Source organism: Bos taurus, chromosome 16 (assembly GCF_002263795.3).
Source record: "Bos taurus isolate L1 Dominette 01449 registration number 42190680 breed Hereford chromosome 16, ARS-UCD2.0, whole genome shotgun sequence".
In the NCBI taxonomy this organism is placed as follows: Eukaryota; Metazoa; Chordata; class Mammalia; order Artiodactyla; family Bovidae; genus Bos; species Bos taurus.
The window spans coordinates 41288394-41315173 of record NC_037343.1 but is presented as its reverse complement, the minus strand read 5'-3'; the positions used below and the strand labels follow the sequence as shown (position 1 = coordinate 41315173).

General features: G+C 41.4%; 1 protein-coding gene across 11 annotated transcripts in view; it reads left to right on the top strand.

Moving 5' to 3' along the window:
* Positions 1–26780, top strand: part of VPS13D (vacuolar protein sorting 13 homolog D) — a 273475-nt gene that overhangs the window by 163639 nt on the left and 83056 nt on the right. For all 11 annotated transcript variants that reach the window (XM_024976417.2, XM_024976416.2, XM_024976415.2 and 8 more), the window contains 2 exon segments: positions 9083–9217; positions 10386–10553. In XM_024976417.2, the coding sequence (XP_024832185.1) occupies positions 9083–9217; positions 10386–10553 (303 nt within the window).

Genomic DNA, 26780 nt, shown 5'->3' with positions numbered 1-26780 from the left:
ATCCAGTATTGTTAATTGTATTTCAGAAAGTGCCAGAGAGGGAAATATCCCTGTAGTTTTTAAACATGGTCCCAAGAGGAAAATGGGTAAATACCCTGCTTCACATAAACAGTCTCTGTGTACCATAAATAAACCTTTAAAGAATGAATTCCAGACAGTTTGGTTTAGTGCAGGATAAACTGAGAAAGGAAAGGACGTGGCCCAGGGACTTGCTTGTCATCTGAGACCTTATGGCATATGGACAGGTATTTCTTCTTTAACTCTAAAGTTCCTGCAAGACTTCAGCAGGTTTTTTTTTTTTTTGGGTCTGGCGAAGGTAGGAATGGACAGTTTCCTATTTTTATGAGGAACTTATGAGCACAGATTGCCTTCTCCAGTGTCCATTTTATAACGGGAAACTGTCTGCTACTTGAGTAAATAAGCATCAACTTTGTACACTACTGTATTTGATTAGTCATTTAGTTACTGCAAGAAAAAGCCCCGATGGGCTCTTGCCCTCCAGTCTCCTGTGCTTTGACTCGCCAGAGTGACCTGAAGGTGGCAGAGTAACTCATACCAGTGTGCCACAGAGCAGCTTTCTCCACTGTGGGAGGCCCCACAGCAGTACCAGATAAAGATTACATTTTACTCAAAGGCCAGAATATTTCCTTGGTTCAGACAAAGTGTGTTAGCCACTCAGAAAGGGGATAGTGTCTCTCATGAAGGTTTTGACAGCTTAGTAGAGGTATTAAAGTCTTCTATGTATCAATATCATCTGTGGTTCTTCAGTGTTTGGCTGCAGTGAGGAAGTTGGGGTATAAAGCGTTTTGCCATCTCCTTTGTTTTGATCTCATTTCCTGTTCTCTGAGAAGAAAGTGAGGCTCAGAGTTGTATTACCAAAACAGAGTGCTGAACTGATGTTGGTACCTGGCTTTCCCAGCGTATTTATTGTTTGGTTCTGAGAAAAATGGTGAAGCCTGCTGGCCTCAGTTTCTTTGTCAGAGAAATGGGGAAAATAGGGCCTGCTCACTTCATCATCACTCACCGTGTGGATGCGCAAGGTGTGCGTGAATGAGGAGCAGAACGTTTTTCAGGAGAAATAAAATAATCCCCTATTCTGGTCTTCATGCTTTCTACCAGATAGTCACAGTTGTGAAAATGAGCATGCTCAAATCTACGACCTACTAATTATCGGCTACGGGAGTTTAGGCCACCTACTTAATGTTTCTTTGGGGGTTGTTTTGTTGTTGTAGAGTGTTAGGCTGAATTAAAACTTGAGGATGCTCTTAATCTCCGAAATGTTTTATCCTGAAATTTTTTAGTAGGCTACTAGTGACTTCCCAAGGCACCAAGTGCGGTGGTACTCTTTCCTGTCCTATCTCTGGAAGGCCCTCTGCCATGTTCGATACTATGGACTGCCCTGTTCTTGACCATGTCCTTTCTGGTTCTCCTCTGACTCTTCTGTTTGTTTCATCTCTTCTCCCAACCCTATGTTTATCGAAAAGGGTCATTTTTTACCTAGTGGACTAAACTCTCTGGTCATATCACTTGTCCATTTTAAAAATAATTTTATTGGTCTTTTATCACTAATAATTTTAGAAGCTCTTTGTAGAAGTTTTATTTTTGATGTAAGTTGCAAATATTCTTTCTCAGGTTTTTCACTTGTCTTTTTCCTTTGCTTTTGGTGTGCATATTGTTTTTTAACCATACAAAAGCTTTTTACTTTATGTTGTTGAATTTGTCAGTCTTTTTTCTTTTTGAATCTGAATTTCAACCCACTCTCTGGTTTTAAAAAATTGCATCTCGTTTTTCTTCAATTATATCATTTCATTTAAGCATACTCCTATTCCAAAAGAATTTAAGATAGACTCTGAAGATACATGCTGAAGGATTAAAAAATAAGAGAAAATGAAGTATAAAGTCCACTACATTGCATATGAGATTTTAATATAAAGCAGTTTTAATTCAATGGGGAATATATAGGTGTTCTAAAATGTTATTAGACTATCCAGATAGTGATATGGAAAAATATGAAGTTAAATTTGTTATCACAGTCTACATAAGAATAAATTCCAAACAGATCAGAGATTTATTGACATTATTAGCATGAATGAAAAAGTGTTTTTATATTAAAAAAGGAGAGCACTTGGCCTGCTCTCTAAAATCCTTAAATGTCAATCATGTTAAATAAAAATATAATTGGAAAACAGACTATATCCAGAAATTGTTAACAGGCTTATAGCAGACCCAAATCAGCTGAGAACTACAAGAAAAGCTAGACAGAAAAAAGCCCAAAAGTCTGTTGAAGGTATTGGAAAGTTACCAAGTCAGTACTCGAGGGTCCACAACTTATGAGAGGAGAGAAACTCAATCAGGTGAGCTAAATATTAACTCTGGTTTTATTTTTGAGACAATTCTAATTGAGAAAGGTAGAGAAGTCAAGCAGAAAGCAGCTCTCAAAAGTCAGAGAATCGGAGTAAAGCTTTAGACAGTCTCATGGGGCTGGTCAAGCAAAAGCGAGACTCCGTTGCTACTAAGAGAGTTAGTTATTGAGGGCCTTGTATCTTTTTTTTTTTTTTTAATTGACATATAGTTGATTTACAATGCTATGTTAGTTTCATATGTAAAGCAAAGTCATTCAGTTATACATATATGTATTCTTTTTCATCTTCTTTTCCATTATAGGTTATTATGGCATATTGAATATAATTCCTTGTGCTATGTAGTAGAAACTTGTTTATTTGTTTTATATGTAGTAGTTTGTATCTGCTAATCCCAAACTCCTAATTTATCCTCCCCCAACCACTTTCCCCTTTGAGAACCACAAGTTTGTTTTCTATGTCTTTGAGTCTGTTTCTGTTTTGGAAATAAGTTCATCTGTATCATGTTTTAGATTCTATGTGTAAGTGATATCATATGATATTTGTCTTTCTCTAATTTACTTCACTTAGTATGATAAGCTCTAGGTCCATCTATGTTGCTGCAAATGGCATTATTTCATTCGTCGTCTTCTTCTATTTTTTATTGTTGCTGTTCACTCAGTTGTGTCTGACTCTTTGCGACCCCATGTGCTGCAGCACGCCAGGGTTTGCTGACCATCACCAACTTCTGGAGCTTGCTCAAACTCATGCCCATTGAGTCAGTGATGCCATCCAGCCATCTTGTCCTCTGTTGTCCCCTTCTCCTCCTGCCTTCAATCTTTCCCAGCATCAGATTGAATTTTTTTTTATAGCTGAGTAGTATTCCATTGTATGTGTGTGTGTGTGTATATATATATATCTTTATCAATTCATCTGTCAATGGATATTTAGGTTGCTTCCATGTCTTGACTATTGTAAACAGTGCTGCTGTGAACATTGGTGTGCATGTATCCTTTTCAATGAGTTTTCTCTGGATATATGCCCAGGAGTAGGATAGCTGGATCATATGGATCAAAAAACTAAAACTCTATTTTCAGTTTTTTAAAGAACCTCCATGTACTCTTCTCCATAGTGGCTGCACAAATTTGCATTCCCACCAACAGTGCAGGAGGGTTCCCTTTTCTCTACACCCTCTCTAGCATTTATTGTTTATCGACTTTTTAATGATTGCCATTCTGACTGGTGTGAGGTGGTATCTCATTATAGTTTGGATTTGCATTTCTCTAATAATTAGTGATGTTGAGCATCTTTTCATGTGCTTGTTGCCCATCTGTATGTCTTCTCTGGATAAATGTCTGTTTGGGTCTTCTGCCCATTTTCTGATTGGGTTGCTTGCTTTTTTGTTATTGAGTTGTATGAGCTGTTTGAATATTTTGGAAATTAAGCCCTTGTTGGTCTCATTGTTTGCAAGTATTTTCTCCCAGCCCATAGGTTGTCTTTTCATTTTATTGATGGTTTATTTTGCTGTGCAAGTTTGATTAGGTCCCATTTATTTATTTTTGCTTTTATTTCCATTGCCTTGGGAGACTGACCTAAGAAAACATTGCTACGATTTATGTCAGAGAATGTTTTGCCTATGTTCTCTTCTAGGAGTTTTATGGTGACATGTCTTATATTTAAGTCTCTAAGCCACTTTGAGTTTATTTTTGTGTATGGTGTGAGGGAGTGTTCTAACTTCATTGATTTACATGCGACTGTCCAGCTTTCCCAACACCACTTGCTGAGGAGACTGTCTTTTTTCCATTGTATATTCTTGCCTTCTTTGTTGAAGATTAATTGACCATAGGTGTGGAGGGGCTCATATCTTACACAGAAGGGACAGGCAGAACAAGGACCCCAATAGTCTTGAGCTGTTTATTTCTTGAAGCAGATGCCAATTTCTAAGTAGTCTAGGAGAAGCTAAGCAAAAAACAGCAGTCAAGAGGCTAACTAAATAGATCTTTTAGCAGTTTTATGGTGCTGGGGAGATTAAAAGTGGAGGGATGGAATTGGTTTTCAGTTGAGACTGCTGAAGGACTATACCAAACCTTATAAAGATGGAAACAGACCAAGATTATCTTTACTGTTGTTGTTCAGTTGCTCAGTCGTATCTTTGCGACCCCATGGACTGCAGCATGCCAGGTTTCCCTGTCCTTCACCATCTTTACAAAGACTGAAAGCCAGCCTTGAAAACACCAGTTGGATTAACCCCCTTTAACTGCCTTGTTGTTCAGTTGCTAAGTCATGCCCTGCTCTTTGCAACCTCATGGACTGCAGCACACCAGGCTTCCCTGTTCTTCACTATCTCCTGGAGTTTGCTCAAGCTCATGTCCATTGAGTCAGTGATGCCACCTAACCATCTCATCCTTTAATTGCCTGCCAAAGCTAAAGACTCATTTAAAATCTACACGTTTTTATACAAAAAGCATTCAATCACAAGTTACCAGGCCTACCAAGAGGAAAAATAGACACTAGAAACAGATAAATCAGATGTTGACATAATTAGACACATGATTTAAAATATTAATAATTATAAATGTGTTCAAGACACATTGGACAAAATATCATCAAATTAAATATAGCAGTGTATAAGAAGAAAAATACAGGTGACCCTTGAATTACATGGGTTTGATCTACATAGGCCAATAATATACTGATTTTTCCCAATCAATACAGCACTACACGATCATGGTTGGTCAAGTCTGTGGTTGTAAAACTGTGGATGTGGAAAGCTGACTATAAAGCTGTATGAGGCTTTTTGACTGTGTAGGGGATTGGCAGTCTTAACCCCCACATAATTCAAGGACGAATTGTATGAATATATTATAAGCAAGTCATATTTATTCCAGGAGTATAAGTTAATCCATCTGCCAATGCAGGGGATGCAAGAAATGCTAGTTGGATCCCTGGGTCAGGAAGATTCTTTAGAGGAGAAAATGGCAATCCACTCCAGTATTCTTGCCAGAAGAATCCTACGGACAGAGGAGCCTGGTGGGCTACAGTCCATGGGGTCACAAAGAATTGGACATGATTGAGCAACTGAGCACATGTGCTCACAAGTTAACATTTCCAAATAAATCATGTCATTCATTCAAAATGAAAGAATTAAAAAAATGGGCATATCTCAATAGTTGCACCAAAATCTTTTGACAAAATTCAGCATCCATTTATGAGAAGTCAGCAAGCAAAAAGTAGACAGGAACTGCCTTGATCTGACAATGTGTCTCCATGAGAAATCTACCCCAAATATACTCAGTGGTGGTCTGTTGAAAGCAAAAAGGGATGGCTATTATCCCCACTTCTGTTCACTGTTTTGCTAGAAATTCTAGCCAGCAAGATAAATAAATAATAGGTACAAACACTGGACAGGAAAATGTAAACTTTATTATTTGTAGAGAACATGATTACCTAGAAAATCTAAAACAATGTACAACTAAGTTATGAGAATGGATAAGTAAATTTAACAAGGTCCCTGAAGAAATTGTCAATTGTATTTCTAGTCAGCAGCAATTAAAAAGAAAAGGAAAATTTGAAGGATGCTTTTACAACACCATTTAAGAAAACATCAAATACAATATCATCTATTAACTGTGGAATGAATCAGGCCAAAACTGAGTAGTTTGAAACAACCATTTTATTTGTTCTCAACTCTGTGAGTCAGCAATTTGGACCGGACTTAGCTAGGTGCTGTGTTTGCTGGGCTCACCTGTAGTTATTGATGTAACTGCAGTCACCTGCCAGTCAACTGAGACCAAACAGTGTAAGGTGACCTTACGACCATGTCAGGCGCTTGTTGTTGGCTGTCAACAGAACCCCCTTCCACGTGGTCTCTGGTTTTCAAGGAAGCTAGACTTGGCCTCCTCACATCGTGGAAACATCAAAATGGATGAAGGAGATGCTCCAAGATTTCTTGAGGCCAAAGCTCAGAGATTGGTCAGTGTTACTTAGGTGGCATTTTATTGTTTAAAGTAAATTATAAGGTCAATGCAGATTCAGGTGAAGGGGAAATAGACTTCATTAATGGTAGAAGATGCAAAGAATTTGTGGCCATTTTTACTGTACCACTTGATGCCTAGGAATAAATCCAACAGTGTATACAAGACCTCTGCACAGAAAGCAATGAAATATTACTGAGAAAAATTTTTTAAATGAATAGATAAAGGGATGTACTATTACTATTAGACTTCAAAATTATTATAAAATTACAGTAATTAAGACAGTGTGGTATTGGCAGAAGACAGGGCAAAATGAGAATCCAGAAACAGACACATGAGTACAGTCACTTGACTTATGACAAAATTGCACTGTACCACGATAAGGGCAAGGGTGACCCTTCAATAAATATTATTAAGATGATAAGATACCTCCCTGGAAAGAATGCTTCTTGATCTCTGCTTTCAATATATATATATATTGTCATGTTCAAGTAGGTTGTAGATTTGATGTGAAGAGTAAAACAAAATTCTACAAGTAAATATATGCAAATATCTCTGACCTTAGTGTAGATAATTTCTTAACTACCAACATAGAATGTTCCCATCATAAAGGGAAAGATTGTTAAGTTGGATTTCATTAAAACTAAGAATATTTGCTGTCAAAAAGCACCAAAGAGTGGTAAGACAAGTCACGGAATGGGAGAGGATGTTTGCAATGCATTCATGAAACAGACTTGTATATAGAATGTATAAGAAAAACACCTACAAAACTATAAGGAAAAAACAGACAATCCACTGTGCAAATGAGAAAAAGCCTTGAGTAGGCACTTAACAAAAAAGTATATCCACAAGGCTGATGTGTATATTATCAGGTGCTTAATCTCATCCTTGAACAAGAAAATGGAAGTTAGAATCACACAGAGTTAGCATTACACACCCATCAGAACATTGTTTTTTTAAAAAGCTTTCTATACCAAGTGTTGGTGAGGATGTCGCCTAACAGGAAATTTCATAGGCTGCTTCAGGGGAGCCAAACCAGTTCAGCTGCTTTGGAAAACTGTTCGGCAGCATAGGCTAAGGTTGAACATGTATATTCTTTATGACCCAGCAGTTCCACTCCCAGGTAGATATTAAAAAAAAAAAAAAAAGATGTGTACAAATGTGCCCCAAAAGACACATCCAAGAATGTTCATAAGAGCGCTATTCATAAAAAAAAAGTTGGAAACAGCACAACTGTCCATCAACAGCAGTGGTTGAATAAATTGTGTTTTATTCACATGTTGGAATAGTGCATAGCACTGACAGTTAGATTTAAACTGCAGCTGTGTGCAACAACCTAGTGACTTGCACAGACTTAACGTTGATGACAGAAGCCACATGCAACCACGTCCATACTGATGATTGCATTCAGGTAAAATTCAAAGCAGGAAAAACTCATCTGTAATGATAGAAGTCAAGACACAGTTGACCTTAGGGAACGAAGGAGTCGTGACCAAGAGTTCACAAGGGGGTGGTTGCTTCCAAGATAGGGATAATAACCACCTTTCTGGTCTAGGTGGTGGTTACTGGGTTGTGTTTCTGTTCAGTCGCTCAGTCGTGTCTGACACTTGGTGACCCCATGGACTGCAGCACACCAGGCTTGCCTGTCCATCACCAACTCCCGGAGCTTGCTCAAACTCATGTCCGTTGAGTCAATGATGCCTTCTGTCTTGTCCTCTGTTCCTCTTCTCCTCCTGCCTTCAATCTTTACCAGCATTGGGGTCTTTTTAATGAGTCAGCGCTTTGCATCAGATGGCCAAAGTATTGGAGCTTCAGCTTCAGCATCAGTCCTTCTAATGAATATTCAGGATTGATTTCCTTTAGGATTGACTGGTTTGATCTCCTTGCAGTCCATGGGACTCTGAAGAATCTTCTCCAACACCACAACTCAAAAGCATAAATTCTTTGGTGTTCAGCCTTCTTTATGGTCCAACTCTCACATCTATACATGACTACTGGGAAAACCATAGATTCGACTATACAGACCTTTGTCAGCAAAGTAACATCTCTGCTTTTTAATACGCTGTTTGGATTTATCATAGCTTTTCTTCCAAGGAGCAAGCGTCTCTTACTTTCATGGCTGCAGTTATCATCTGCAGTGATTTTGGAGTCGAAGAAAATAAAGTCTGTCACTGTGGTTGTGTTTACTTGGAGAAACATCATTGAAACATTCATTTGATGAGTACACCTTTCCATATGAGTGGTATATTTCAGTCAAAAAGTAAAACATGGGACTTCCCTGGAGGTCCAGTGGTTGAGAATCTGCCTTCCAGTACAGGGGGACAAGGATCGATCCTTGGTTGGGAAGCTGGGGTCCCAGATGCCTCATGGCCAAAATACCACAACATAAAATCAATATTGTAATAAATTCAATGAAAGACTTTAAAAATGGTCTACATTAAAAAATCTGGAAAAAAAAGAAACAAAGTAAAACATGACAAACATATAGGTCCAAAACAGATCATAAAGAATTATGCTGTGAAGCTAAAGTATTTATTTCTATGTGAATAATATGTTACTTTGGATGATATGTGTGTGTGTGTATGTGTGTGTGTGTGTAGTGTGTTTCTTCCTAATGTTTACCTGGAAAATCCTTATTTATGAATATCATAATCTTGACTCCCATTGGAAAGTTGACATGACTTGTAGCTTTCATGGAATCCAGAACTACAGTACCGTGGAAGGCCATCGTATGGCTGAAGTGTGTTGTTGCCTTTCTTCCCTAACTAGGCCCTGAAAAGCACCTTGGGATTTCCATTGATTCGATTTGAAGACGCTGTGATCAATCTGGATCCATTCACTCGAGTGCATCCCTATGAGACCAAGGACTTCATCATCAATGATATCCTCAAACATTTCCAGGAGGTGAGCTTTGGAGTGGTACTCGGTGGCTGGAAGCACGAGCAGAATGCTTCTTTTAGTAGTTTGGGAATTCTGGTTACTGAGACGTTATTGCCAACAGCCCAGCTGAACATTTCAGCCCTGACCATTGTGTTATGGGGTCAGGTCACAGCCCACGAAGTCCACGCACATCATGAAAATACCCAAACAGTGCCTCTGACTTACAAGCTGTTAGTCTTGTTTCTTAGAACTAGTCTCAGGACCTTCCACTAGATCAGTCACAACTCTTACCAAGAGTTTAATTGATGCTTTCATGATAACACAAGACTGTGAACTCTGTTTACCGGGCATGGGCTTACTTTCAACAACCACACCAGTGTTCTTGGAACATATGAGATCCTGCCCTAGAGATGAACTTAAATTTTTTTTTAATCAAGTTGGGCATTTTCCATTTTGCATTTATTATCCTGACTGCAAAGAACAAAATGCAAAGCCAACGCATACATACTCTTCAATGACTAGATAGGTCAAGATCATATCAAACTTATTAGCTATCAGAGGTGAAGTATGTCCTGTTCTTGTTGCCGCCTCTCCCTCTCCCTCTCCCTCTTCCTCTCCCTCCCCCTCCCTCCTTCCTTCCTTCCTTGACCTCGCTCACCAGTGATGTTTCTACTGCACTGTGAGGAGTATGGGATAGTGGATGTCACTGGACAGTGGAGTCAGGCTGTGGAGGTCCAGGAGGTTGGGGGGTGTGGAGTAGGTCTGAGCTTGCCTGCTCTATGCATACCGCTTGCTCCACAGACTCTGAGGGGCTCCACATCCCTCCCTCACTTTCTTTTTAAAATTCTCTCTGCTGCTTATTGATTTCATATTTATAGAACGATGGAAAGGAGAGTGCGATGTGCATACTAATAAATACTTGTAGAGTCTTTTCCTGTTTCATAGCTTTTTTCTTCTAAATGGCTTTGAAGAGTACATATGAGAGTATTGAGGATAACCTCTGGGATGTGTATTGGGAGAGGTTTAGGGTGGAGCTTAGGAAGGGCAGGAGCTCACAGTTGATGAGAAATAAAGAGCAATTGGTGGTGGGAATGGAGGGCAGGACTGATTTATAACCTTTTTGCTTGGGACACTCAACCTGCAGATGTAAAAAGAGGCTGGTCTTTTCTTCTCTCCCTGCTGCATTTGACAGGAACTCCTCAGTCAGGCAGCCCGGATCTTGGGGTCGGTGGACTTCCTTGGCAACCCCATGGGGCTTTTGAATGACGTTTCTGAAGGGGTGACTGGACTGATAAAGTATGGAAACGTTGGGGGCCTTATAAGAAATGTTACCCATGGAGTATCAAATTCTGCTGCCAAGGTAAGCAAATGGAGGTGTAGTTCCACTGGAATCAGCCTCAAGAGTCCTCTCCATTACTGTGGTTCTTTTATAATGAATAGGTTGTGAAAGTTGCATGCACAGCCTGGGCTTCACTGCCCGAATGCCCTGTCTTCCCCTCACCTCCTGTAACCAGGCCCCGGCCCGCCGAGCGCACCTCTGCACTGCCTCTGCTTCCTCCTCTCCGTCCCCACTGCCTCTGTCCATATGCTGGTTGTCTGTTTCCAGGGCCACTGTCATAGCCTCCTGGCCCCGGACTTCACCACAGCTTTCACAGTGCTGCCAGCATGAACTCGCTTCTTATTTTATTTATGTAAGGATTTTTTGATGTGGACCATTTTTAAAGCCTTTATGGAATTTGTTGCAATACTGCTTCTGTTTTGGATTTTTGACCTCGAGGCATGTGGGATCCTAGCTTCCCAATGAGGATCAAACCCTTGCCCCCTGCGTTGCAAGGTGAAGCCTTAAACACTGGACCACCAGGGACATCCTTGAACTCTCTTTTTAAAACATAGTTTGATTGTGCCATTCTTCTGCCTAAAATCTACCAGTTATTCCGCACAGCTCACCGGATAAAATCCAAACTGAGGTACAGCCTTCCAGAGTGAAGCGAGCCTGTAAGTCCCCTGCAGGATGGCAACAATGTGATTCTCCTGTGTCTTGTGCTCTAGTTGGCTTTTTTGTGCATTGGCCTCCTGTTTGGTGGCCATCTTGTTATTCCACAGTTTAATTTTTGGCGGAAGCTGACGTTACATGTGAAGCTGGAAAAGGTGAAGGTAGTTGAAGGTGGTGGGGAGGGGGGTTGCCATTTCATAACATACAAAACGCATCTAAAGACTCTGCTTTCCTCCCCTTCCTGTCAGCTCACCGTAGAGTCCTTTTAGAGACCGTCCTTTTCATGAATGAACGAGCGTTGGGAAAGCACCTGTACTCCCCACTTGTTTACTGTAGTGCGTTGCCGTGGCAAAGTCACAGGCCCATTTGTGTCATGACCATGAGGATGGTGGCTTCAGTGTAGAGAGCCATTCAGGTGCCACATGGGAATTCGTGATTACAAGCAGGGAAGGAGATGGAATTGAACAGCCAACATTTCTGTGTTGCGAAACACTCTTGGTAACAGTGTATGCAAGTTGGAAATTTATTCCTGTTTTCCACACGCTTTCCTAGGGATGATGGTCCTTTAATCAGATCAGTTTCTTCAGTACCAGCAGATCTCTTTTTATTGCGCCTCACAGATTGTTTACAGTTGTTTACAAATTGAAGGCTTGTGGCAGGCCTGCGTGTCCAGCAAGTCTGTCAACACCATTTTTCCAACAGCATCTGCTCACTTTGTGTCTCTGTCACATTTGGTAATTCTTGAAATATTTCAGTCTTCTTCATTATGATTATATTTGTTGTGGTGATAAGTGATCTTTGATGTTAATTTTGCAAAAAGATTATGATTCACTGAAGACTTGGATGGTGGTTAGCATTTTTTAGCAATAAGGTATTTAAAAAATTAAGATAGGTGCCTTATATTTTTAGACACAGTGCTGTCGTGCACTTGATCAACTGCACTGTTGTATAAACATGACTTTATGTTCATTGGGAAATCAAAAAATCTGTGCAACTCACTTTATTGCAATATTTGCTTTATTGTGGTGGTCCAGATCGAAACCCACAGTCTCTCTGAGGTATGCCTGTGCTGGACTTAGAGTTAAACCAGAACAAAATGTACTGTTTGACTTGTGGTTCAAAACAGGCAGTACTCTTACTTTTAGAGAAAGGGTGTAATGTAGAGAAGCAAGAGACTTTCTAAATCGTGGTTTAGAAACACACTCAGGGTCAAAGTCTGAATGAGTCTGCACATTTCTGCCTTGAATCGTTGCCTCTGCTTCCCTTGGACCTTCAACCCTGAAGCAACATAAAAGTGGGACAGGTTCCTCAGTGTTCTCTTAGCTACTGAACTGGTTATAAAATTATGCACTTAACATATTTACTTCTGTGCACCTGTAGCTTATATAACTTTGTGCCTCAGCTATACTTCAAAAAAAAAATTTAATGTAAATGCTTAGTTTAAGGATCTTACTTAATTTTTTAAAACTAATTAACATAGGACAGTGTCTTTGTTTTTATACTTAGTTTTTTATTTTTGTTCCCCTGGGCTTTGTTTTCACTTGAAAAATACAAGACACATCATTTATTTAGAGGTCTTCCTTAACCTGGAATATGCCCTGACATTATGGCTTACTGTGAAAATAAAGTTAGGTATGACATTACAAAAATTTTGAAAAACACAGACTGAACAAGAGAAAGGGGTTTTCATTTTGACTCTTTGGTTTGCATCAATGTAAAATCTTTAGACTTTGGTCACCAGGAAACCATTGTGCTGTGCTAAGTTGCTTTAGTCATGTCTGACTCTGTGTGACCATAGCCCATGAGGCTCCTCTGTCCATGGGATTCTCCAGGAAATAATACTGGAGTGGGTTGCCATGCCCTCCTCCACAGGATCTTCCCAACCCAGGGACTGAACCCATTGTCTCTTAATGTCTCCTGCATTGGTAGGTGGGTTCTTTACTACTAGCGCCACCTGGGAAACCATTAATGCCCTTGAAATGAAAACCAGTGTCTTATGGTCTACGGGGGGTGGGTCTCAGGCTCTGGGAGTGGGAGAGCCACACTCCGTTGGGCCAGTTTGGCCATTAGGACCCTCTGGCTACCTTGTGGTTGAGAATGAAGATGTGGGGAATTTGCCCCAACTCTTCTTGCCTGGAGAATCCCAGGGATGGTGGGGCCTGGTGGGCTGCCGTCTATGGGGTCGCACAGAGTCGGACACGACTGAAGCGACTTAGCAGCAGCAGCAGTAGCTCCACAGGTGAGACTGGGTGCCTTTTTCCAGAGTTTTTCTGCAACATCCCCATGGAAAGGGTCGGCCCTTTCTTTAATTCTCTCTCATTCAGGGGCATCTCATTTATCTCCAGGTTCCTCTGTTTCCCCTGGAAAAACTTTTTGAAGCTTGAGGGTCAGAGTAAGAATATAACTTGAGCAGAAGGGAAGGCAGAATACTTCTTGCCTCTGTTCTCACCCCTAAGTCCATCCAAAGGCCTGGGTGGCAGTGTGCCTGTGTTTGCTGGATATCGTGCTTTATCTTGTTGTTGGATTTGCATAAGGGTACTTGAGTGGGAACCCTGCCTCCCAGAGGGTTGGTGTCCTTCTTCATGTTTTTTCTTGCTTTTAGTGAGCTAATCAGAGTGGGCATCACAGACTGCTACTCAGAGGAATAGCTGTGTAATTTATTTTGATACCCCAAACCCTGGATGTGCTATAGCAATTAGTCCACATTATCTATCATGAGAAAGCAAAGAAACTTAAAATTACCACTTCCTTTTGGAAATGGTAGCGTCAAAGACCAGGTCTGTCCGCTGAATGCCCATTCAGGTCATCTGTGATTCTGCATGTATGCAATTTGGCTGCAGATCTCCGTTTTCTTGTAGTTTTGTGGGTTGCAATCAGACCTTTCATGTTGCTTTGGGGGAATGTTTTGTTTGCTTTTCTGTGTATACAAGAAGAGTTTAAGGAAGTGCAAATGACCACAGTAATCAACTGTTGGCCTGTGGGAAGTATTCCTTTAAAGAGTGCCTGAGTTCCAGTGATTAAAGAACGGGGTCAGACAAGGCAGAACTGCACCTCACCAAGCCCCCTCCCACCAGCCCCTCTTGGCTGCAAAGTCCAAAGGGCTTGGTTTAGTCGGCTTTGGATGGAGTGGAATAGCCCCATAAACCTCTTAAAATTAATTATAAATATTGTGTGTGTGTATTTTCTTGGAACAAAGATCTGAAGTTTTTATTGGATTGTCAGAGACTTCATGCCTCTTGAGATCATAAGTCACTATTGCAGACATAGGGTTGAGTGCTGAAGGCACCTAGTAGTCAAAAACCTGGGTTCTGCCCATTCCTGCTTTTAAATAACCTACCTGTCTGTCTCAAGAGATTTTAGTCTTTTGTTTTTGTTTTGTTTAACCTGTAAGAAGGTGTTGGTACTTTGCCTTATCTCCACTGACCCGAGGAGCAAAGGAGATGAAGAGGTAACAACCCTCTCCCTCGAGTTAAAAGGAAAACCATTCTGTCATAAGAAGGTAATAGATCTGCAGGTCTTAGTTGTCTGTGGGTAGATATGAATTCTTCACAGAACATTTTTAATCTCCAGTCTATCATGTCCACTTCTGGAATTTCTTATTATATTTTAAACTTTTGTTTACCTTATTTACTGTTAGCATCAAGGAGGTACAACTAGGAGGTAATCTCTGCCTTGTATCCCCTTTATTTCTCTTAGCCTCTTCTTCTGGTCTCCAAACCCCCAGAAATCACCTATGGATTCCAGATCAAAGGTGATATGATTTAGGGTTAGCCACCAAGCTGTGAGCATCTGTCCATGATCCCTTTGCCTGGATCTTGACAAAAGAACTCACACCCTTTGAGTAGAACTCAGAGATCTGATCCTGTTCCTAAGGCCATGACAAGATGGTTACTCCTGGAATCCTTTCTAGGAATATGATTTATTTAAGAAAGGCACAGCATTTCAGATTCTAAAACCTTGTCAGAGGAGCAGGTTTCTCTCTGCAACATGAATGAAAAAAGCATACTTTTCCCTTGTTGGGTGTCATTTGAATATAAGACCCTCTAACCTCTCTGAAAGCCAGAGAATTCACGGCGGGGGGACATCCATTGAACAAATTTCCTCTCTTAGACTCTCATTCCCTTCTCTCTGTAATTATTTTGTGATTATTTTCATTATTTATAGGAAAATTGCATAGTTATTCTTAAATTTTTTTTTTAAGTTCTTTGTAAACTAAGAAAGTCTCAGATGTTAATAGTAGAACAAATGATTCCATTCTCTTTTCTGCCCCTGTAGAAACTCAGTGTTTTCTCTGCACAGCTGTCATCTGGTCTTCCTAAGGGAAGAAAGCCAATAGCATAATTTCTTCCAGCAAAGGAGTGGAGTACTTTTGATCATCATCATCTGCTCTGTCCCACTTTCCATCCCTCTCTTTGTGTCCTCATCAAGGCAATATAAGACGCTCTTCATCTTGGGTACTTTTCTGATCCCAGTAATGTTTTGACTCTACACTCATGAATGCAAATATTTTAATAACTTTCTCTGTAAAAACATTAATTTATATATTTTTAATTGGAGGATAATTTCTTTACAATTTTGTGTTGGTTTCTGTCATACATCAACATGAATCAGCCATAGGCATACATATGTCCCCTCCCTCTTGAACCTCCTTCCCACCTCTCACCCCATCCCACCCCGCTAGGTTGTCACAGAGCACTGCGTTGAGCTCCCTGTGTCGTGCAGCAAATCCCCACTGACTATCTGTTTTACATAGCGTGATGTGTATGTTTCCATGCAGCTGTCTCAGTTTGTCCCACCCTCTCCTTCCCCCACTGTGCACACAGACTGCTCTCTATGCCTGCATCTCTGTTGCTACCCTGCAGATAGGTTCATCAGTATCATCTTTATAGATTCCATGTATATGCGTTAATATAGAATGTTTGTTCTTCTCTTTGTGACTTCTTGTTCAGTCGCTAGTCATGTCTGGCTCTTTGTGACCCCATGGACTGCGGTACACCAGGCTTCCCTGTCCTTCACTGTCTCTCAGAGTTTGCTCAATTCATGTACATTGCGTCAGTGATGCTATATAACCATTTCATCCTCTACTGCCCCCTTCTCTTCTGGCCCTCAGTCTTTCCCAGCATCAGAGTCTTTTCCAATGAGTCAGCTTTTTGCATCAGGTGCCCAGAGTATTGGAGCTTCAGCATTAGTCCTTCCAATGAATATTCAGGGTTGATTTACCTTAGGATGAACTGCTTTGGTCTCTTTTCTGTCCAAGAGACTCTCGAGAGTCTTCTCTGGCACCACAATTCAAAAGCATCCATTCTTCAGCGCTCAGCCTTCTTTATGGTCCAACTGTCACATTTGTCCATGACTACTGGAAAAACCATAGCTTTGACTACATGGACCTTTGTCAGCAAAGTGATGTCTCTGCTTTTTGATACACTGTCTAGGTTTGTCATAGCTTTCCTTTCAAGGAGCAAGTGTCTTTTAATTTCATGGCTGCAGTCACTGTTCACTGTGATTTTGGAGCCTCAGAAGAGAAAATCTGTCACTGCTTCTACTTTTTCCCCTTCTATTTGCCGTGAAGTGATGGGACTTGGTGCCACGGTCTTAGTTTTTTGAATGTTGAGTTTTAAACCAGCTTTTCCACTCTCCTCTTTCACTCTCATCAATAGTTCTTCTTCAGTTAGTTCTTCACTTTCGGCTTTTAGAGTGGTATCATCTGCATATCTGAAGTTGTTGGTATTTCTCCTGGCAATTTTGATTCCAGCTTGTGATTCATCCAGCCCAGCATTTCACATGATGTACTCTGCATGTACTTTCTGACTTACTTCACTCCATAATAGGCTCTAGTTTCATCCACCTCATTAGAACTCACTCAAATGCATTCCTGTTTATGGCTGAGTAATATTCCATTGTATATATGTAACACAACTTCTTTATTCATTCTTCTGTCAATAGACATCTAAGTTGCTTGCATCTCCTTGCTGTTGTAAATAGTGCTGCAGAGAACATTGGGGTACGTGTGTCTTTTTCAGTTATAGTTTTTGCCTGTTTTTGACTAAGAGTTTTTTCATCAAAGTCAGTTATTGTTCATGGAATTTAAATTTTTGTTCCATATTCACTAAAGGTTAGTTTTACTGATAACTTTTAGAGTTGTGTGATGGGTTTATTTCTCTCTTTGACTTTGGAGCATTTAATTTCTACCAAGCTCAGACTTCCCAGCTCAAATTCTACAGATCTAAATTTTTGTCAAGGAAATATGAAATTTCTCTTAGTTTTAGTTAATAACATTTTATTCTATATAGCTTTAGCCATTGTTTTATTGTTTTAAATCAGTTTTGTTTGTTGTGAATTGGATAAAGACCTAATATGTTTCTTGGTACAGGCAGCATTAGTAGGAAAAAGATGCAGGAACAAGGTTGAAACTCCCTGTCTCTTTATGGAGAACATACTCACTCATAAACATTAATTGAACATCTTCTCTTTGTCAGGCCTTCTTCTAGGCTTCTTATATACATTGTCTTGTGTATGTTAAGCTCTATTTTTCAAATCAGGAAACTGAGACTTAAAGAGATTTTTTCAAGGTCGTGCAACTAAAAATGACAGGAATGATATGAAACCAAGTCCAGCTAATTCTAAAGACCTTGTTTTTTCCCCTGTATGTTGTTTCTCCTTTGTGTGTATGAGGCTTTCTTCCAGGCACTAGAGAGACCATGAAAAATTAATTACTGTTAGTTTTCCACCAGAAGCTTATTACTTGACATCACTTGGTTAGCTTGTAAGATGACCGCTGTCACATCACCTCTGTCATAAAGCAGGCTCTCAGGGAATGGTGCTGGTTGTGGCCATTCTTGGGGCTACCCTGATGGCTCAGAGGTAAAGAATCCGCCTGCCAGTGCAAGCGATTCAAGTTTGATCCCTGGGTTGGGAATATCCCCTGGAGGAGGAAATGGCAGCTGATTCCAGTATTCTTGCCTGGGAAACCTCATGGACAGAGGAGCCTGGCGGACTACAGTCCATGAGGTCGCAAAGAGTCAGACACAACTGAGTGACTAACACGCATGAAGCAAGTGAAGCGGGAAAGAGAGAGTGGGAAATTGAGACTGTTTGGATAGTTCAGTGGGAAACCTAGCTAGCACTTTAGATGGTATTTTGTTCTTTGGTCTTTTCTTGGGGTACCGTGTGTGGAGGAGCCACTTCCCTTCTAAGAGAGCCTTTCACTGGCCTTTTGTGCCTACAAAACCAGATCTGGGCACAGCAGTGATCCAGTGGAAACCGGCTTGTGTCCGTGCACCCAGAGATTCTCAGCCAGCCCCTGCCACTAGCCAGCCTTCTATCATATATACTGTGACCTGATTGAGGGCAGAGAGGTCCATCTGCCTTTTGTTTAAGATAAACAGCATTTGTTTGTATTTGTTTTGTAGGCAGTCTATTTATAAGGCTCAACTGAGACTAAGCCACTGTTTATTCAAGGCAAAAGTTTTATCTTTGCACAAAAGAATGTACTAGAGTGCCTGCCTGCATGGATTCTGAAGGGAAAAAGGCAATTTATGACTTGTATCTGTTTTTGTCATTATGTATGACTGCTCCATTTTATAGTTGAGCTGATTATCCCCATAATAGCTTTTCCATGTACCTATAAGCAAGGCAGAGGTGAATGCCTTCTTATAAGCATTGGGGCTTTCGTGTGTTTAAGTTGGCATAAAACTTTAGGTTAAATGAAATTCACTTCAGACAGTGATCTATCCCTTTGAGAATGTAGAGTTTTCTATTTTCAAAACGACTTTGATCCGAAATAAGTCACCCAAGGGATTTCTTTTCCAGCCAAGAGGAGGTGCCTTGAAGTTGTTGTATGTAGAGAAATGACTCAAATTCTTGGCAACAGAGCTTTTGTTTTATTTTCCTCTGATAACCTTGAATACTAAAATGATTCCCTTAGTCTGAGCTCTTTTTGGTTAGAGGCAAATAATTTTAGATGCTGAATGACCCAGCAGTGACCTATCCTAACTTGGTCAAACCTCAAATATTTGTGGGAATTGGAAGTGTGTTGGGCGGGGATGGGCAGGTCTGGTGGAGGCATGAGAATCCCACGAGCGGCCAGAATTCCCAGACCATCCCCACCTGCCCCATTGAGCACCCTTGCGCCTAAAGGAGCCTGGTGAGTGGGGCTTAGCCTTCCTCTTGGTCCACCCTCATCAAGCAGCTCAGCCAGAAGTAGGAGGGAATGACACCACCACTGATGCTCTGTTTTTGAAACAGGAAGATTGGAAGAGTTTAAAACTTGTCTTCATTTCTTGGTCGTAGTTCAGTTAAGAGTCAGGTCGTTAGTTATCTTCTTAGACCAAACATCTCATGTTTCAGAGGAATTCACTCTGTCTTCCAACACTGTAGTCTATGGTGGTGGAAAAGTCTGCTCAGTTGCTGAATTGAAAAGAGAGGAAATATTTGTGGCCCCCAAAGAGTAGTGGTTTTCTACCCTCGTGTAAACATGGTGAGTAAAAGAATAATATGTTCAGGCTTTTCTTAGGTTGACCGGTTACCCCCAGAGAGGTGGTAGTTCATCTCTTTTCTGCATTTCAATCAATATTTGGCCCCTCTTGAAAAATTGTGACGAACTGAAGATGAGACAAACTATAACCCATTTTTTATATATATAAACACATGACCATAGAACAAATCAAATTCTAATTCTTGGCAGTAAAAATCTGAACACTCACTCCGTTTGGAAGATCCCTTTGGTTTTCTTTCCCTCTTTCTCCCTTGTAATTGTTATGTTTCTCTCCATTTTTGAAGAAAAGTTAAATCAAAGTGTTTTCTTAGGAGAAAGAGAGGATACTTTGGAATGCCATCCTTAAGAGTCAGAAAAGGATGTGGATAATGGAGCCATCATTTATTGGGTGGCTCCAGTATGTCAGGTAAGGAGAGATACTATCTCATTTAATTTTCACATGTACCTTCTAAGAAGGCAGGGTTATCTCTGCTTTACAGATAAGAAAAAGTAAGGTAAAGTCAGTTACCTTAATTAAAGTTTAATAATTAAGGAGCCATAAGTTTTAGGAAAAAGTAATTTGGGAGTCCGCATATTTTTTCTCCACATGATGCAACTTCTCAGATACAACCCTCTACCAAACCCAACCATTGTAGAAGCTAAAACACCAGCAGTCGAAATAGCATTTTAAAGTAAAGCTCAAACAGTTCTCCATTCATTCTCAACTTTTCCCCTCTGTATTGGACTTTGAGATTTTTCAACTGTGATTTCCAGGCTTTCTGAATTAATCTTTACTTAAATTGAGGAATCCCTATTCTCGAGTAAAAGGATTGAAATGGGACAAAAAGATTGAAAGAATTTTCCGTAACCAAACAGAAAGTGACTTAAAAGCATTTGCGGAAGCTGACTTTTACTGTCTGGCACACTCCATGTGCTTCATTTAAGATTTATTCAGATTTAAATAATTCAGTTTACACACATAGGCCTTTCCTCTGATTTGCTTGGAGAGCAGACCTTTAGGCCACCTCAGCGTGTGCTCCAATAGCCAGTTTCCTCTAAATGTACATGTGAAATTGTACTTTTGTTAAGCCATTTACTGAACTTTACTACTATAAGTATTTCTAAACAAGTAGGCTGTCACTTTAACATATTTGGTTTTCAGCATAGAGGTCATGAAAATAGGGAGATTGTGCTTTCCCACTATCAATTGAGGGCTTCCCTAGCAGCTCAGTGGTGAAGAATCTGCCTGTCAATGCAGGAGACACAGGTTTGATCCCTGGGTTGGGAATATTTCTTGGAGGAGGAAATGGCAATCCACTCCAGTTTTCTTGGCTGAGAAAAGCCCATGAACAGAGGAGCCTGGCGGGCTATACAGTCCATGGGTCACAAAAGAGTCGGACACGACTTAGCAACTAAACAACAACTATCAACTGAAGGCAGAAAATAAACCCACTCTCTCCAACAGTCCTTTTCTTTCTTTGCTCACTTCCTTTACTCCAAAGAACAGCTTTTCACGTTTTGTAGAGGTGTTTATGTCTCTGAGTTCTGCTGGCACATTGGCTTTCGGATGCTTAGTGATAAACCATTGCTGCAGTTTAGAAGCCAGTGGAGAATACTGGGGGAGGTATGTTGTCCTGAGAGTTTTATGGTTGGCTAGTTCTATTGACCTGATCTGAGCTTTGCTTCTTGGAGGAAAGGAGAAGTAAGGTTCCTTACTGGAATAATAATAATACCGCATTGTATTTGTCATGATTTTTAATTGTTGATGAAGGATTTATAGATATCTCATTCCATCTCTGGGCTTCCCTGGTGGCTCAGCTGGTAAAGAATCGCCTGCAATGCTGGAGACCTGGGTTTGACCCCTGGGTTGGGAAGATCCCCTGGAGGAGGGCATGGCAACCCACTCTAGTATTCTTGCCTGGAGAATCCCCGTAGACAGAGGAGCCTGGCTGGCTACAGTCTGCAAAGAGTCGAGCAACTAAGCACAGCACAGCACATCCCGTCTCTGAGCCTGAAAGCAAGCAGGTGATGTTTTCCACCACTTCCACCACAACCTCCACCACCACCACCACCATGAAGAAACTGAGACTCAGCAAAAGAAAATGGCTTTCCCTAGATGGCCAGAAAGAAAGTGGTAGAGCTCTGGGCTTCTTTCCTGGTCTCTGACTTCTAGAACATTGCTGGGCAGTTATTTCTGGAATCTTACCAGACACCATAGCCACCAATATCTCCTTTTGAGACTTGGGTGTTCAGTTATCGGAGTTGTTGAGCATTGGTAGAATGCCTCCCCTGCAGAAGGGGTTTCAGAGAACATGGGGGGAGGGAAATGTATCTTTCCCTAAAGAGGCTTCTTGACTCATTCATTAACCATGTGCCATGTGTGTGAAATATGTGGGAGCTCACAAACAGGAAGTGTGATGAGAGCAGTTCTTTAGAGCACAGTGTTTTGTGGAGCGGAGACAGTGAAAGAAAATTTTCAGCTTCTGTCAGGAACAGAAATTACTTATAACATGAAGTAATTTCTGCATTGTTGGAGGTGAGTGGAGATAAGAGAGACCATGAAGAAGACATGATGGCACTTCCAGAAGGGGAGAGAGTCTGGCTGTGCCTTGGCTTTGCTCAGAACCAAATGATGATATGTCCAGGCTGGACTCTTCAGGGAGGCTCAACATGCCCTCCAGTGGCAGCTTGGAGGCCCAGGTGGTCAGTAAAGAGTAGCAGAGACACGCTGCATGTAGGTCACAGGCAAATGGCAGTGACGGCCTCTCGTTTCTTTTCTATTAAATGCCAGCAGGGAAACCCTTCTGTTCATTTTGTAGGAACAAGGACATTTCCTAGTTAGGCATGTGAGGAAGATGGAGATAAGGTCTGAAACTCAGAGCCAACTGGGGAAGTCAAGTAATGTGAAGAGAAAGCTGGCCACTCGGGTCATTTTCTGTTCTCCCACTCCTACGTGTGCACACCTCATCTTTGCACTGTTGTTCATGACTCTTCTTCTGTTTGGAATACCCTTCTCCCCAGTTTCTGGCCAAATGGCTCTGAGTGTGTAAGGTCCAGTCCAGATGCCCTCTGGATGGCAAGGTCCTCTCTGCCCTGAATTCCCAGGGCACTTTGTGCTTCCATGAAGGCAATGGCTGTATTTTTTCTTGGAAAAAAACTAACCATTTGTGCACATGTCTTCAACATCCATTTAACGTTTATCATTGTCAATCAGGTGCTCGGTCCTGTGGCAAATACTTAGGAAAGTAAGATTAAAATTTTTTTTTTAATGGATATGAAGCAGGTAAGGCAGATAAGAAGTCAGTAAGCATAATACAGAGGGAATAAGTTTTGCAGCTGGGATCTGGGCAAAACATTTGCAGTTTTGTGAGATAAGTGCTCTGGAGGTGAAGGGAAAAGAACACTTTATTCTGAATCTCAAGGATGAGATTGGCTTGAGATGAAATGTTTGACACAGCTGCGTATTTATTCATTTGCCTCCCGCAATAGACGTAAAGCTCCCAGAAGGCAAAGGTCTTACTGTCGTCAACTGTTGCCAGTATCCCTGAGACAGCCTTAAATATTTATCGTAAGAGGGTTGAGGTGATCCCAGTGGTAACTATGTGGGCTGTCCTTTATCTGGCGTGGCATTTTCACATGGTGTACTTTCAACAAATGAACTTCTCTGGTGGCTCAGCAGTAAATAATCCACCTGCCAGTGCAGGAGATGCAGGTTCTATCCCTGGTCCAGGAAGATCCCCTGGAAAAGGAAATGGCAACCCACTCCAGTATTCTTGCCCGGCAAATCCCATGGAGAGAGGAGCCTGAAGGGCTACAGTCCCTGGACTCACAAAAGAGTCGAACACATCTTAGTGACTAAACAACAACACTTTCAACAAATTGTTATGAAAATAAGTGAAACACCTGCTGGATTTTTAAATACCTAACTATTTTTTGCTTTCATGTGGAGTAAACAGAAACTTTGGAAACGTTTGTGTATGACTTTCCTCTCAAACATGTCTGTAAGCTGACTGAGATGCATGGTGATTCTCTATGTATAGAAATACAGGAAGAAAAAGGCTGCTGACTTTCAGGATCCTGTTTCTTCTCCATTTCCCACCACTCAGGTCTGGGATACGACCTGGATGGAAGGAGGCCAGGTGTGCATTATTGGATCAGGCCCAGTCTCCACAAGGTAGCAGGAAGCCTTGGAAAACTGTTACGGGGGAAGAAGGGAAACCCCAGTTCCTCTTAATCTAACGAATTAAAATATTTATGGAAATATCTGTTTGCTTTATTAGAGGAAAATGTTTAAACATTTCCTGCGAGATCTTGAATTTATATAACAACACGTTGGTTTGGAAACGATGGTTTTCAGTATTTTCACTGAAATGAAAATTCAGCAGAGCATGCTTCCCAAAACAGCCCATTGTTTCAGCTTTGCTGCCTTTGTCGTGTTTCAAAGCAGGATATTTTGGCCAGCTGGGGTATTTTCTCTTTATCGGTAACTTGGAAATTGGCATGGATGATGTCAAAGTTAGTTATAAAAAGGCTCCTGACTTTCAGGATCCTGTTACTAATAGCTCCTGGTAGTTTTATAGAAATGTAACCTTTGTAGCATACTCCTGTTATTGTTTGATCTTCACAAACATAGTGTAAAAAAAACAAGTATTATTATTGCCACGTGAGTCACAGCAAGGGTAATTAACTCCTAGGGCTCAGCAGGGAGCTTGTGGAAGAGGACAGGACTCAGGACTCTGTGGCCCCCAGGCTCTTTCCCATAGACCACTTTGCTGCTCTAGAAAGCACCCTTTCCCTCTCAGGAATTAAAGCGCTTTCATGTCAGTGAAAAAAATTTAACCTTGCAACATCCCTAGGGGGCCAACAGGGCAGGTGATGGGAAATTCAGCCACACAAGTTGAATGATTTTGCTAGAATCATACAATCAGCATTGGCACCAGTGGCTGGTGCTCAGGCCTCATGGTGCTAAGCTCACTGCTTTTCCCAGCAGAATACGTCTCCTGAGCAGAGGGCCAGAGGAGCTTTCTGACATGGAGAAAGTCTGTGGGAAAGTCTTTTTTCCAAGAGAGGGCTTCACTGTGCTGGCTGGGTTGTGTGAATGGTTGGTTCTGAAATCTCAGATGGACATGCAAATCTCTAGTCACAGAATCACTGAGAAGCAAAGCAAAAGGGGCAAAGCCAGGTAGATTTTTTTCAGGCTGATTCTAGAAATGCTTCCTACCTCTTTGGAATTTGTGTCCATTATTGTTAGCAAGGAGCCTGGTGTGCTGAAACCCAAGGAGTCGCAAGGAGTCAGACATGACTTAGCAACGGAACAACAATTGTTAGCAAGGAGAGTTTTGTAGGATTGCTATAGGGTGGCTGTTTAGAAATCAATTGGCAAGACAAACAGAGGTGCCTCAATGGCTGTTATATATAGTGAGAGAAAAATTCTCAGGACTGAACATAATGAATTTGCCATTTGTTTCTCTTTAAAAGTTAAAACACAGCAATGAAAATGTCTAACCTCAGTTTTTTTTTTTTTTTTTTTAATTGAATTCTTTGAGAAGCCTCATTTGAGTAACACTTCATGTGGTAACAGCTCTAGCCACTCCTTTTCCATCGAAGCCCAGCTGATGTTCTTCCTAAGAGAGATCTCAAATCGAAAATTCCTCACACTCTTTCCAGATCAACATGGCAAAGCTGGCTCTTCCTGGGTTTGGAACCTCCACACACCCTCTGATACCTGTAGAAACACAGATCTGGGAAGGGATGTGACAATCAGCTTCTTGCCCTCTCAGATTACAGTGGGAGTAATCTGTAGTAATCTGTGAGGCCCTCTCAGCTAATTAGCTTCAGGGCCAGCTCTAACACTCTGGCCACCAGGCTACAAGTCTGGCCTTGTCTCGGAGACAGGGTAGGCAGCTGTGGATATCCGCTTCTTCTCCTGCTGAGAACGAGGGAGAGAGAAGTAGTAGTGGGGTGTCCTTTTCTCACCATCCTTTATGTTGATTTCATCTCTTTGTATGTCTTTCTCCACACTGGACTGAGCTCCTTGAGAACAGGGGACTAAGTCATAGTCACCTTGGTATTTTTAACCCCAAGCATTGTGCCTGGTAAGAAGAAAGCCCCTGAGGGCTTGTTGAGCTGAAGGATCTGTTTTGTGTAAAGGTCACCTCACCTGAATGGCGGGGAAGGATGGGCTCTTTGAACACCTCACTTCACTAGTCCTTCACACATCTCATCCAGCGAGTAAACCCCTGCAAAACTGTATCTCATCTGAAGACGAAACAAGACCCCCCCCCCCACCCCCCCACCCCCCCGCTCCAAAAGAAAACCCAAATAGGGGAATCCCTCTGTAACTAGATTGAGAGAGCAACTATTGAGATGAGATAGAGATAAAACTTTGATAGACACATTGTCTTTGATTAATACCAAAATTAACATAGCTTTGTTGGTTAAAATGAATTTTTTAAAGTTTCCCATATGCTTATCTGCATGTTAGTAATTATGATTGTTGTCATTGGGTTTCCTCTAAAGTTGTATGTAAGTTAAGAGAAAAAAGAAAAACGGAGGAATCCTCCAGTACTGGGGTCTTAACCTAGAGAAGGCCGCCTGTCAAGCCCCTGGATGAGCCCTACAGATGCCTGGTTCCCTGGCCACTGGCCCAGAAGAACTTGATGTCAGGACACTCTAGTTTGAACTTGTGTCTCTTCTGATTCCTCCTCCAGAAAGGCTCTAACTGTGCAGCCTCTGGCTGCTGTTGGTACAATGGCTTGCATGCTGGCCCCGGTGGGTGACCAAGTTTGCCTGGCTGGCTCCCCTGCCCTTTCCTGTGCGTCTGAGCGGGGTGCGGGCCAGAGGACAGGCCTGCCTGGTGTGGGCTGGCTCCGTCCTCTCTAGAATAGGTGCCTGGAACCTTCGCTCTGTGCTTTTTAACTTTAATCTGGGACATTTTAACAAGACAGTCGACCAAATGGTGCCTGAGTTGTGACCCCTTGGCTGGGCTGGATGAAACCACTCTCTTTCTGTCTCCAGATGTTGGGGTTCAAGCCCTCAGTCACACAGTGCAGCCCCTCCACTCGCCCATCGGAGCCGGAGCAAGATCGCAAAGAGTTAACACTTGTGCTTTTTCGGAAAGT